The 12,581-nt window shown below is 30.5% G+C and overlaps 1 protein-coding gene across 22 annotated transcripts in view; it reads left to right on the top strand.

The window, feature by feature from the left end:
• The window catches only part of LOC143064263 (ras GTPase-activating protein nGAP-like), a 111,862-nt gene extending 107,112 nt beyond the window's left edge, over nt 1-4,750 (top strand). For 20 of the 22 annotated variants that reach the window (XM_076236960.1, XM_076236962.1, XM_076236961.1 and 17 more), the window contains one exon: nt 2,346-4,750. In XM_076236960.1, coding sequence (XP_076093075.1) covers nt 2,346-2,595 — 250 coding nt within the window. In that variant the 3' untranslated portion in view covers nt 2,596-4,750. Of the gene's footprint in view, nt 1-452; nt 474-2,345 lie in introns of all 22 variants that reach the window. The other 2 variants (XM_076236965.1, XM_076236964.1) reach the window with 2 other exon arrangements.
• Nucleotides 4,751-12,581: the final 7,831 nt, after the last annotated feature.

Raw genomic sequence — 12,581 nt, forward strand, 5'->3', positions numbered from 1 at the left:
AAATTCATTTTTTGGAATTCATGCCTGGCTTAAGTAGAACCACTGTAGTATTTTCTGTAGATGTCTTTTTTTTTCTTGCACAATGCTTTTTGTTCCAAAATTTGTTGCTTTGTAATAGCAGCATAAAATATTACATATTTTAATGAGCATAAGGGCACTAGGTTGTTTGGTTAGGAGAATGATACTTCAGGACCATTCCTAAGTTTTACTCATTATATTCAATGTCGATGTAAGGAATATAAAGCATATTGATAAATATACTGAAACCCCTTTTTTGATTTACACTGTACATGGTTTTATAATAAGTTTTAACGAAAGAATGCATACGTTCTTGAAGATAGAAAACATGTTGATACAAAACTATGCTAAGGGAGATAATCCAAAGACACCCAAAATTCCTAAATGTACCAATGAGAATTGTAAATAAAATGATTATCATTATATTATTTCAGTTGTATCGAGTATATAAAATGGTAATTTTCTAATTAAGTTGTAATTAAGCATGAACTGAATCATTAGTTATTTCTTTGAACACTACTTGTCAACTCTTCAGGCATGGAGTAATTTCTGCATGGAACTTTAAAGTTTCTTATGTATATTTTGTTATTTTTTTTTCCAATTTTTTGGCAGGAACTTTTTTTCTTGATTTTTTTTAATAACTTGATTTTCCAAATATTTTGATTTTGAATTTTTTTTGTGTTTATTTTAATTTATCATATTTAACAAATGTGAAAAGATAAAAAAAAAACCACATAGTTTCATTGTTAAATAATATTTATTAAAATAGTTATTTGGATGTAAGGTTCTAAAATTTAGCAATATTCTAGAAGACTCAAAGCACAGTTTCCCCTGGTTAGCATGCTTATTTAATATAAGCTTTCTGATGCTTCCTTGTAATACTTTTGGGTTATAGTAATCAGAAAAAAATGCCTTTAATATAAAGAGAAATATTCAACAATAATATTAACACATACATATCTTATTGTTAGGAACTTTAATTGAATTACTTTTTAAATTAAATATCTTAAAAGTATGTCTTTTGCAGTTTGGAGCATTTAAATTTATACGTTTCATATTCAAAACAATTTATCTTGGATAGTTTATTATATTAAATTATTAAAGATTGATTTTTTTCAAATAAAAAAGATGAAATTAGAAGTAAAAATATATTAAAATATATGAATTCCTTATGTAAGATTTCTTTCATTCCTGAACTTTATACTCCTAAATCCTGAATGTAATACCTACAGTATGATGCACAGATACATGTACAATGTAGTTACATCTACTTAGAATATATTAGCAAATAGAGATAGCACAAATAATTTCTTCCAGTAGTCCATCCTTAAACTTTAATAAGTTATGATTTTTTTTGAAGTGAAATATGTTTAAATAAAGAAATAGTACTTTACATGTTCTCCTTGTTTATAGAATTTGTCCCCACTATTTCTGCTGTAAAGGAAAGATTTTCTTTTATCTGTAAGAGGTCTTGAAAATGCACCTATATTCATTGATAAAATAATCCCTTCTTTAAATATTAAATAGAATGTTTTGACCATTATTTACAAAACTCATAAATACTATATGTAGATTCTTGTTAATATTGTCACCTAGTTTTATATCCTTAAATTACTACATGTATCACTAAAACTATTTATTGTAAATATTATGCTGAACACTTATATTTGCTTTCTGTGTAACAAGAACATTTGGATTAGGAATTACATGTATTTTATTTTCGATTGTCTATATGTAATCAGTATACAGATTAATAACTGTTATTAAGATAAGATAAAAAAAAAAAAAAAAAAAAAAGAGGACCAAGAACAAAACAAGTGCTGTATTTTGTTTGTATCAAGGTTAATTGTTCGATGTTGTTGCTTTTTTTTAATAGCATTTGTAGTTAGTGTCATTTTAAAAAAATGACATATATAATCAGAAACTATTAAATCTTTTGTTACTTCATCAGAGTAAGAGCATTTGACAATAATGTAAATTTGAAGGGAAAAAAATATTATTTGTGGTTTTAGTTAGCTATGATATAACAGTAAAGGATAAATATTAAAAACTGCAAGAAAAATCTTTTAATGCTAAAAGAAAAAAGTAAAAAAAAACAAATGTGGAGGAAAGGAGGGATATATATACATGTAAATGTCAGTGAGACAGAAACTTAGACACAAAACAACAAGTTAAAAATAGGTTTGTTATAATTATCCATATAGGAGGCGATTAAACTGATTTAGTTATTACATTGTTTCATCAAAGTAAAATAAACAATTTACACAATATAAATTAAAATTGATGAAGATTTACTTATACTTATTGTTGGGATCTTTAATTTCCAGATTAATGACTGTTGAAAAGGAACTAAAGGCTGATCAAGAGGAGATGCAATCATTGGTTCGTCAGAAACAACGTGTCATTGAGGCACAAGAGAGGAGAATACAAACTCTGGACAATGCTAATGCCAAACTGATGACTGCTTTATCTCAGCTACGCAGTGTTTCTCAACAAAATCATAATGGAATGATTGGACCATTGAGATCCACAATCTTAACAACAGAAATCGCAGAATTTAAGACTAGTTCATGTTAAGTTCAGCTGAAAAAAATGACAATTAAACCAATGGCATAATTATATCGTGTTATAATATATGCATCTTAAGTATGTTCATCATACAAAAGCTGAAATACTGACTATTTTATTAAGAAATCCAAACTTGACTTTATTTAGTAATACAGTATAATTTTAAACAAACATCTGTAAAGTCTAATATGCTTGTTAGGAAGTCCAGGTTTTAATATTCCTTAGTTGAAGATAATTATCAGCTATATATAAATGTGGGCTTTCAGATAATGTACCTCAAGTAATAAGTGTGTACTATAAGTGTGTACTTATAATTTATATGTGTGCTGAATGTTAGAATCAAGATTTTGTGAGCTTATCTGTGTGCTTTCAAACATATGTCACCAATCATGTCTTGAATGAGGTGCTATAGCAGTGATATTCATTCACCAGATGATTTTCAAACACTAGATTATTACTGTAATTGGTTTTTTTAAACATTTACTCAACATATGTCAGAATATTGATATATATCATTGTAAAATTTAGATTTTCGTTAGCCATTGTCTGGATCTCAGATAAAAAGTACTATCATTTTGATTTTTAACATCTGTGGATAATTCAGATGTAAATTACTAAAATCTCATTCAAACATATCCATCATATTAGAACTGCCATTGCATAAGTGCTATTTATAGTATTTTAATGTGTTCGGAGTTACTTAGTGTGAGCATATATATTAAAGTGCAATGAACATTTGATAAATCGAAATTTAATATCAGATTAATCATTCACTGAATATTCCTATGATAAGGAATAGAGTGAAGCTTTATTGTTGGAATATATATAACCAATTTTGTGGAGGACTGAATAACAACTTTGCATACGTAGTGTTGGTCGTAATTTTGAGAATGATAAACACTATTAAGTTGTAAAAGTTATGATTTTGTGTATGTAATGATGAATGTAAAGAGTCCAGTCTTCAGATAGAACATATGTTTCCAAGGTCATAAGTATATGGAACTTTTATCAATCACAAAAATTGCTCTGTTCAATTTCATCTTTTATGTTTATTTGTTTATTTGTTGTGTTATTTTTGACTTAATTAAGAATTCCTTTTTTCATAAAAAGATTTGCATGAAATGCTATCAAAATAGTATGGTACTGACTTGATATCTAAATCTTCCAAGGTTAATCACTACCTTTGATATTTCAAACAAAATAGTGCAGTGAAATGATCATTCTTTAGATCCGATCCACTTAATGTCATACAATTCATTAACGACCTGTTATTCTTAGGGTTAGGCAAGAAGACTTTTCTTCATTAAAAATTGCATAAGTAATTTATGTTATAAAACTTCAAATGTACAATTACGAACAAAGGAAGATAACTCCAACTTGAATTTATTATTTTCATATCTAATTACAATTTAATGTTTTATTTTAAATTCATGAAATTATAAAATAGAAGCAATCTTTATCCTTAAGTTAAGTGCTCACAGTTACTTTGATTGTGTATTTATTTTAGGTAAAAAAAGTTAAAGGCAACACATCCTTTGACTGTCTTCTCCAAGCCAAAAAAAAAAAAAAAAAAATCCACTGTATTTAGTCACAAATGTATTATATACATGGATATCTATACAAAATTCAATCTTAAGACTGGACTTCATCTCAGATGGTTGTGAAATATGTGTGCTTGGTTATTGAAAACTTTGTAGTGCTGAGTTAGTTTGATATATTATGAAAAAAGCTTGTAACTTCCTCTGAATCCATTGTGAACAAATGAATGTTTCATCAACCAAGAAAGTTTTATTATGAAAAATATGAGTTCAGAATCTCATCATGCTATTTATAGAAATTGTAAAAAAAAATATCATTGATTTATCATTGTGTGTACAATGGAAGCATACAAAGAGTCGACATGATTTCATTTGTGATGGGAAATAATTTCCCCCAAAGTCTGTGCAATATTTATTGTAAATTGCAAAAAATAATATTTCTTGGCGCATATTTGTAAAAATTACCATTGTTATACATGTATATGCAAATATAGTGCTGTTTTGTAACATAAGATTAGCAAGTATAAATGTAAATATTTTGTGTTCTGGTCCTGAGTAGTAAGAGATTGTTGAAATAAAACAATGTACATTAATAATGGCAAAAAATAAAATGGGATATTTCAAAACTGTTTTTGTATTTTAATAACTGCTGCAGTAACTATCAATCATTTATATTATGCTAACCCATGTAGATATAAGAAAATGTGGTATGAGTGCCAATGAGACAACTCTCTGTCCAAGTCACAATTTGTAGAAATAACCATTAGTCTTCAAAACAGAGCCTTGGCTCACACTGAACAGCAAGCTGTAAAGAATCCTAAAATAACTAGGGTATAACCATACAAACAGGAAAACTAATGGTTAAATCTACTGGAATTATAAAAAATGAGAAACACTTATGAACCACATGAACAAACAACAACCACTGAACATCAGGTTCCTAGTCAAAGCTGTATTTAAATACCTTCCTCAGAAGAACTTTAAAAGAAGAACTCTTATTGACAATACAAAGATTTAACATCTAGCAAAGCTCACAACTCAAAACAAGTTCAAAACGTTCCTAAGTACTAATTAGAGTGGACTTCTTTGCTAAATATAGATCACAATACATCTTTGCATTGAAGAAAACAGATACAGGCTTACAAAATATAACAGACTATTACTGGCAAAGGTCCAACAATATTGTTGATGTTTATCTGACAATGTTGTTCCAACACATGACACATCAAGATATTTTTAAGATAACTTGGCAGGAAAAAGAGCAAATAATTTAGATAGACTGAATAAAAAAACAACCTGAGCAAAAAGAAATAGTGAAAAGGTATACATAAGAGATGTCTAAAAGAATAAATAAGCTAGGACTCTAATATGAGAGTATACATTGCAAGGATTGGGAAACTTCTTCATGTGTTTCACAAAGCACTAGAGACAAACTTTGTCTATGTGTCCTTATTTGAAAAAGATAAATGTTGCACCTGTATTTATTTATTACACAAAATCCCTACACACACTTGTAAAAATAGAAAGCAAAGAACATTGATATTATACTGTTGTTCTTCATTCTAAGTGGGCCTTGGTGGCTGAGTTGTTTAAGGAATCCAACTACTGTATCATTAGAGGGTCAACACTGAAGTTGTGAATTTGTATCCTGAATATAGCAGGTGCATTCAACTCTAATCTTGATTGACTAGGATGGTCTGTATTCCTGTTGAAGGTTGGTGGTTGTCTCCCTTGATTGACTAGGATGGTCTGTATTCCTGTTGAAGGTTGGTGGTTGTCTCCCTTGATTGACTAGGATGGTCTGTATTCCTGCTGAAGGTTGGTGATTGTCTCCCTTGATTGACTAGGATGGTCTGTATTCCTGTTGAAGGTTGGTGGTTGTCTCCCTTGATTGACTAGGATGGTCTATATTCCTGTTGAAGCTTGGTGGTTGTCTCCCTTGATTGACTAGGATGGTCTGTATTCCTGTTGAAGGTTGGTGGTTCTCTCCCTGCACTCCTGCACCAAAACAAACTAACCACTAATAAAGCAGAAAGTGGTGTTTAACACTAATCAATCAATAATTTCAGTCACAGTTTGGCCTTCACTTAAAGCTCACACATGACTGTTAATATGAAAAAAAAAAAAGAAAAAGGTATAATTCCAAATGAGAAAACACATTACATCAACAAAACTAATTAATCAATCAGTTCAAAGTCACAGTAAGGCCTTCACTAAAAGCTCACACTTGACGTTCACATGAAAATAGGAAAGTGGTATAATAAATATTGCAAATGAGACAACTCTCCACGAGAGACCACATGACGTTGAAATTCAAGACCATCTATTGCACTAGTCTCAGCAAATTTGTTTTGTTTAGGAAACCGCATTATATTTTGTGTAAAGTGTAAATATTCAATCCTATTTGTTCATTCTATCTGTATACACAAAGTTTGGACAAACAGAACAGTCAGCCTTGCAAATTGCTGAAAATTAATCACACAAATATATTCTAAGAAGCTTTGAAGGTGATGATGGTTTTTCTGTGAACATTTTCTATGGATGAGTTCTGTTATTACTCACTTAATAAAAAAAACCAATTGTTTCTCATAAAATTGAAAGACAGTTGGTTTGTATGCAACTGATGGTCAAAGTGCTCCAACAATTTTATACTCTGTTGAAAAGCAAGTGACTTTTATGCATGATAGCTACTACAGTTCATGAGTTGTGTCTTATTATGGATTAAATTTAGGAGATTTTATTTTCTTGAGAGGAAAAGATTATATTAAAGGCATTATCAGACTTACAATTATATACTTAAAAAATAAAGTAAAGATCAATAATAATTATTTAAGTTTTTTCACCAATTTATGTACTCTTTGGGGAACCTTAAAGCTTTTAAAAATGTTTTTATAATAACTGAAATGGTCCAACAGTATTCAGGAATGACTCCAACCTTAATATTTAATGCTTCAATATTGTTTTGTATTTATCCCAAGACACCTTGCCCAACCAAAATACATTTTTCTGACTCTGAGCAAAACATTCTTAGTTCTTTAAATGCAAAGTACTTGACATAAAATGAGCAAAAACCGTAAAGAGGGATCAAACCCACATTTTCACACAGTTGTTAGTTTGAGCACACAATCTTTAATAGATTGACAATCATTCAAACCAAGTTCAAAATTGAAATCAGAATTCAGACAAGTTGTAAATGAATATTTAATAGATAAAACAGGGGATCAAGTTATGGTGGTGACCTTGTTAAAAGTTAGTAGCACTATAATAATACCACAACACCTTATAATAATACCACAACACCTTATAATAATACCACAACACCTTATAATAATACCACAACACCTTATCTAAATTTGGCAAAGTTTTCACATTTATATACATAGGTCTGTTCTTCAATACCTACTGGGACATAAGTATAATGAGACTAATGCTTATTTGTGTCAAAGACATATATAATACAATTTTATAATATGTCTCTGTTTTTGTCTAATGGTTCCAGATACTTATTTTGATCTTATATGAGAATAAATGTTAAATACATGCCTTACAAACAACCTCAGAATTCAAATGCATTTATGATAAGGGGCAATCAGTTTTGTCAACATATGTTTTCAGAGCAGATTTTACGTATTTTAAAATGCTCTCGTTTAATTTCATCTTACTTTGTACAACGTAAGGGAGATAACCCACGTTAGTTTTTTTTATTTATTTAATGAAATTCAAGTAGAATTATGTCCCTTTCAATACTAAACGAACATGAAAAAATATAATTGAGACGTCCCGCGAAAAAAAGTATCTTTGAAAAAAGACAGGTAAATGATGGTTCCATTAAATGTCAAGGGTTTTAAAGTTGTTTTAAACATCAGTATAAAGCTCTAATATCAGCTTGTGACTTCAACGTTTGACAATACAACCGAATAGAGGTTGTGAGTGCCAACCTCTCACATGGTAAGGTGCGCTCGACTCCAAACAGGGCTCCGATCTCTAGTGGTTCCCACCAGTCATCCAGATTCCTCCAGGTAAAACACCATATAACGAAGAGATTTCTCATTGGAACTCATACCACATCTCCTTAGTTATATGATCTACAACGGTGACTTTGTTTCCCTTAGAAGTAAATGCCTCCACCCCAGACTCAATAGATGATCGTAGATAAAAGTTGGAGCAAGGCCTGAAGGGGTTCGACGATGGAAGTTTTTAACGACCTAGACTGGCTATACAGCTATACTGGTTCGTGAGCTGGCCATTATTGACCTTTTAATCTTTATTTCATAGTATTAAACATGCTGAATTTATGTTACACTGACAGGGAATTTGCCAAATTCAGTGGTGTAGCTTGCATGTATGCTCAGATGCTCAAGCATCCACATCATTTTGACAGGAAAAAAATTATAAATAAAGATATGTTCGCAGCAGTTAAACTGAGAGGTATTCGTATGTAACAAGAATTAGGATATGAGGATAACATCCAATTATTTCCGATGAAGTATGCGTGGTCTTTTATTAAGGATAATTTAGTTCATGTAATAAAACAAGATGGATAAATCGCAGGAAAGTGTTCTTGATTTGTTTTCGTAAAAAGATTACGTCGTCGGTTACGGCAAGTGCAGAGGACGATGCACAGATCCTCGGACATGTTTCATCGGAAATTGAGCCTAGCGGAGCGATGGCTTCTACAACTGACTAACAACATAACTGACAACTAAACCACCATATCCTGATATCGTTTCCGGTGACACGAAAGACGACGTGAAAAAAAACTAATCTATAAAAGAGTGTGATCATTCCTAGGCTTATCAGTAAATTCCAGTTTCTATCTAGGTCCACATTATAATTTTATTTTCAATAAAAGAACAAAGATCATATGTCCCCTGCATTGCACATATTTTATGTAACCAAGGAACAAGGGCAATAACTAATAAAAAATAATGTTTTTCCTTTTCCTTTTATTTTTAATGGAGAAATAAAAACTTCAGAGAAAATGCAATGGGATTTCCGTTATAATTTATATTTCAAAAGGTCAAAGCTTAGGACTTATTTTCGAAATTGTCATTGCTGATGATATAAAAATCTGGCAAGAATTGTGCACATGAGAGTGCAAACAAGACCGGATGGACGGACACCAGGAATTTCGATGATGTCCCCTGCGACGCGTTAATAGGATCACTTCAGTTCCTGTATTCCGAAGTGCCGCTGTGATGGGGCCGTTTTTTTAGAAATGCTAGGAAAGGGGATCACTTCAGTTCCTTTATACAGAAGTGCCGCTGTGATGGGACCGTTTATGAGATGTCAAATATAAGATTGATGGGAAACTTTTACATCAAATAAATAAATTATGAATTACATTCAATTTCGAGAATTTTGAGAAAACTTTAAAATTTTGTTTGAAATATAATTATATGAATTGATAGGTATTTTGAAATAACAAAAATCTAACCAGTGTCTGATTCTAGGGGAGTACAGGAACAATGTCTGAAAAAAAATATAAAATAGTCCTAAAAAATGCAAAGGCATCCACATCATTTCAACCCTGGCTACGCCACTGAAATTGGCAAATAAAAATTAATTAGAAGTGTTTCTGCAGAATAAAGAACACAGTTCCTACTAAAGTCTTTCAATGATGCAGTCTGCTGCAGATTTTCCGGTGTTTATGTTGCATAATTCAATGTAAAAATTATAGTATGGGCATCATTCATTATTGAGGAACTATTACAATTCAATTTGGTTAAAAGTATAAAACTTGTAAATAATAACGTTGATTACTTGTCAATTTCCAATCTAAATATGTCTAAATTCAATATTTTTTTCTGTCACACAAGCATCAATGTGGGACTTTTATTGCGCAAATTGATTTTATATTTTATTTTGTAAGGTTTTTGATATGTTTTGTGTACCAAATAAAAAGGTGTAAAGATAATTACCATTCTAAATCAATTTTAATACCTCAAATGAAAAGTTCAGTCTGACACCTTTATTTTTGTTAATTTTTCACTTAGTTGGCAATAAATGAAAGCTATGTATTTGCTGAAAATTTTGATAGAGGTTGTTTTTCTAAAAAAAAAATTTTTGGCAAAATATTTGTCAGATAAAATACAGCAGGAAGGTAACTTGCATTTTATCCTTCTTGTTCTAATAGGCCATGTATGCCAAATTGTTAAAGGACTGGAATAAAATTTGTTTAAGTTTAATTAAGAATCAATTTTGTGAAGCTTGACTCGAATTGGCTTAGTCTTTTTTTTTATGAGAATAATAGATCTCTGAAGTATAAATGTGGTATGCTGCCAGATTAACTTTACTTAAGTCTAGTTAGACAGGATTTATTCTATTAATTCACCTAGCCTAAAGTTTCATTGAAATATTATGAACCAGTGTAACTGCTTTTAAAGGCCAGTCTTGTTTCATGAGCAGGAATGAAATATATATATTTCAAAGATATAATTTTAATTGACAATTTTTTTTTTACAAATGAGTGATTCAGGCTCCTTGGTATAATATTTTATTTATATATGGACGAAACAAGCCAGACAAACTCTTTTGATAGGTATAATTATTGTGGTATACTGATTTTGACTGTTTTAAGTGTACTGAAGTTGGAATTTGGAAAATTGGAAAGTCCAATTTTCATGCATTGTAGTCAGAAAACGTGTTTACAAGACATGCTTTTTAACAGATTGTTGGCATTCCCTCTTTTAGTCGACTTGTTCCTTTATTATTATTAGGCTGACTTCATACAGGAACTTCTAAGGAAGAAAGATAAGAATTTAGCAATATCCTTTAACTTTACTTTCCGCTATATAGTTAATGTTCTCTCACTAAATAATTCAATATTTGGCGACTATGTTGAACGCATTTATCCCATCAAACTAGAGATGAAGGATACAATAGATACAGTTTTAATTCTGCCTCATATCTTGACCAACATGTAGAAATTGATTATGATGGTCGGTTGAGATCAAAACTTTAAAACAAAAGAGATGATTTCAGCTTCCCAATTGTGCACTTTCCATTTCTATGTAACAACATTTGAGAAGCGTCTATAAACAGAGTATATATCTCCCAATTGATACAATATTCCTGGGCTTGTATTTCCTATCATGATTTACTTCATAGGGGATTGCTGCTTACAAGGAAACTAGTAAACCAAGAGTTCTAAATGGTGATGTTGAAATCATACCTTCATCACGAGTTGGTTGACCACGATGGAATATCCGTTTTACAGATGATACCAAATATGTTTCTTTTGTTGTAACAGTACAATCCCCTTCCCTTTTCATGATTATTACCTACCGAATTAGACTATTAGACTATTAACAGGGGTTTGACAAATAACATGAGCAACATGACAGATGCAACATGTGGAGCAGGAATCTGCTGGATGTGCTAACCCTTCTGGACTGGAGCACCCCCAGTTTTTGGAGGGGTTTGTGTTGCTTAATCTTAATTTTTTTATGTTGTTTCTTGTGTACTATTATTTGTCTGTTTGTCTTTGTCTGTTAACCATGACATTGTCAATTTATTTTCGATCTATGAGTTTGGCTGTCCCTCTGGTATCTTTTGCCCCTCTTTTATAAAACTTAAAAAAAGCTGTCCGCATGTTAATTGTGACTTACAAACCCCAGAACATGGAGATCCCTTTAAAGTTTATGTTTAGTTCAAGTGAAATTTCATCAGTTTGTGAGGTAAATGTCCCCTATAGTGATACAACTTCAACCTTATTTTGCGTTTCATGCACTGGTAGTACTTAGTATCTATATACATATAAATTGATAACTACTTTTGAAGGATTGCAAAACTACCTGTAAATGATACCTTAAAAGAATTGGTGTACTCATTATCCGCTTGACATTTAAATAATAAAGTGTTTTGTATTCAACATATATTATATATATATTTAGTATCATTTAGATGTTATATTTATGATTTTGACATGACATAAAGAAAAGTTCATGACCTTTAGTTAGGTATACCTTTAGTAGGTTGAAATAAAAATTATGTTGGATATGTGCTAAAAGGAATTAAGATGACATTCTGATAACCCTGAGACCCATTGTAATTTATTACTTTTATAATACTTAATCTTTTTAAGCTTTTAAAGTTGTTGTTATAATGTATAGGGTACCTTATAAGCTTGAAGTCACTGACTCTTGTTATAAAGACATAAAAAAAAACTTATGTATCTGGATAAAAATCTAACCATTTTAATGTCAAGTTTTATTTGTTGTTAATTATTCCACAGTCTTTCAGTTTAAAAGACATTTGATAGTATTCCTAGTCAAAGTCAATGAATGTACTTCTCTTCCTTCATGACTGAGGAAACAACCATATCAATCAAGTAGGGTGATATTAAAAATCATCACAAAAATAAAAAATAAAGCAAAATTGGAGAAAATATCATTCAAAATTAACTGTTAATTCAGATTTTGTCAGAATAAACAGAGAATGATCACCCTTTTTCTC

Source organism: Mytilus galloprovincialis, chromosome 2 (genome assembly GCF_965363235.1).
Source record: "Mytilus galloprovincialis chromosome 2, xbMytGall1.hap1.1, whole genome shotgun sequence".
Taxonomy (NCBI): domain Eukaryota; kingdom Metazoa; phylum Mollusca; class Bivalvia; order Mytilida; family Mytilidae; genus Mytilus; species Mytilus galloprovincialis.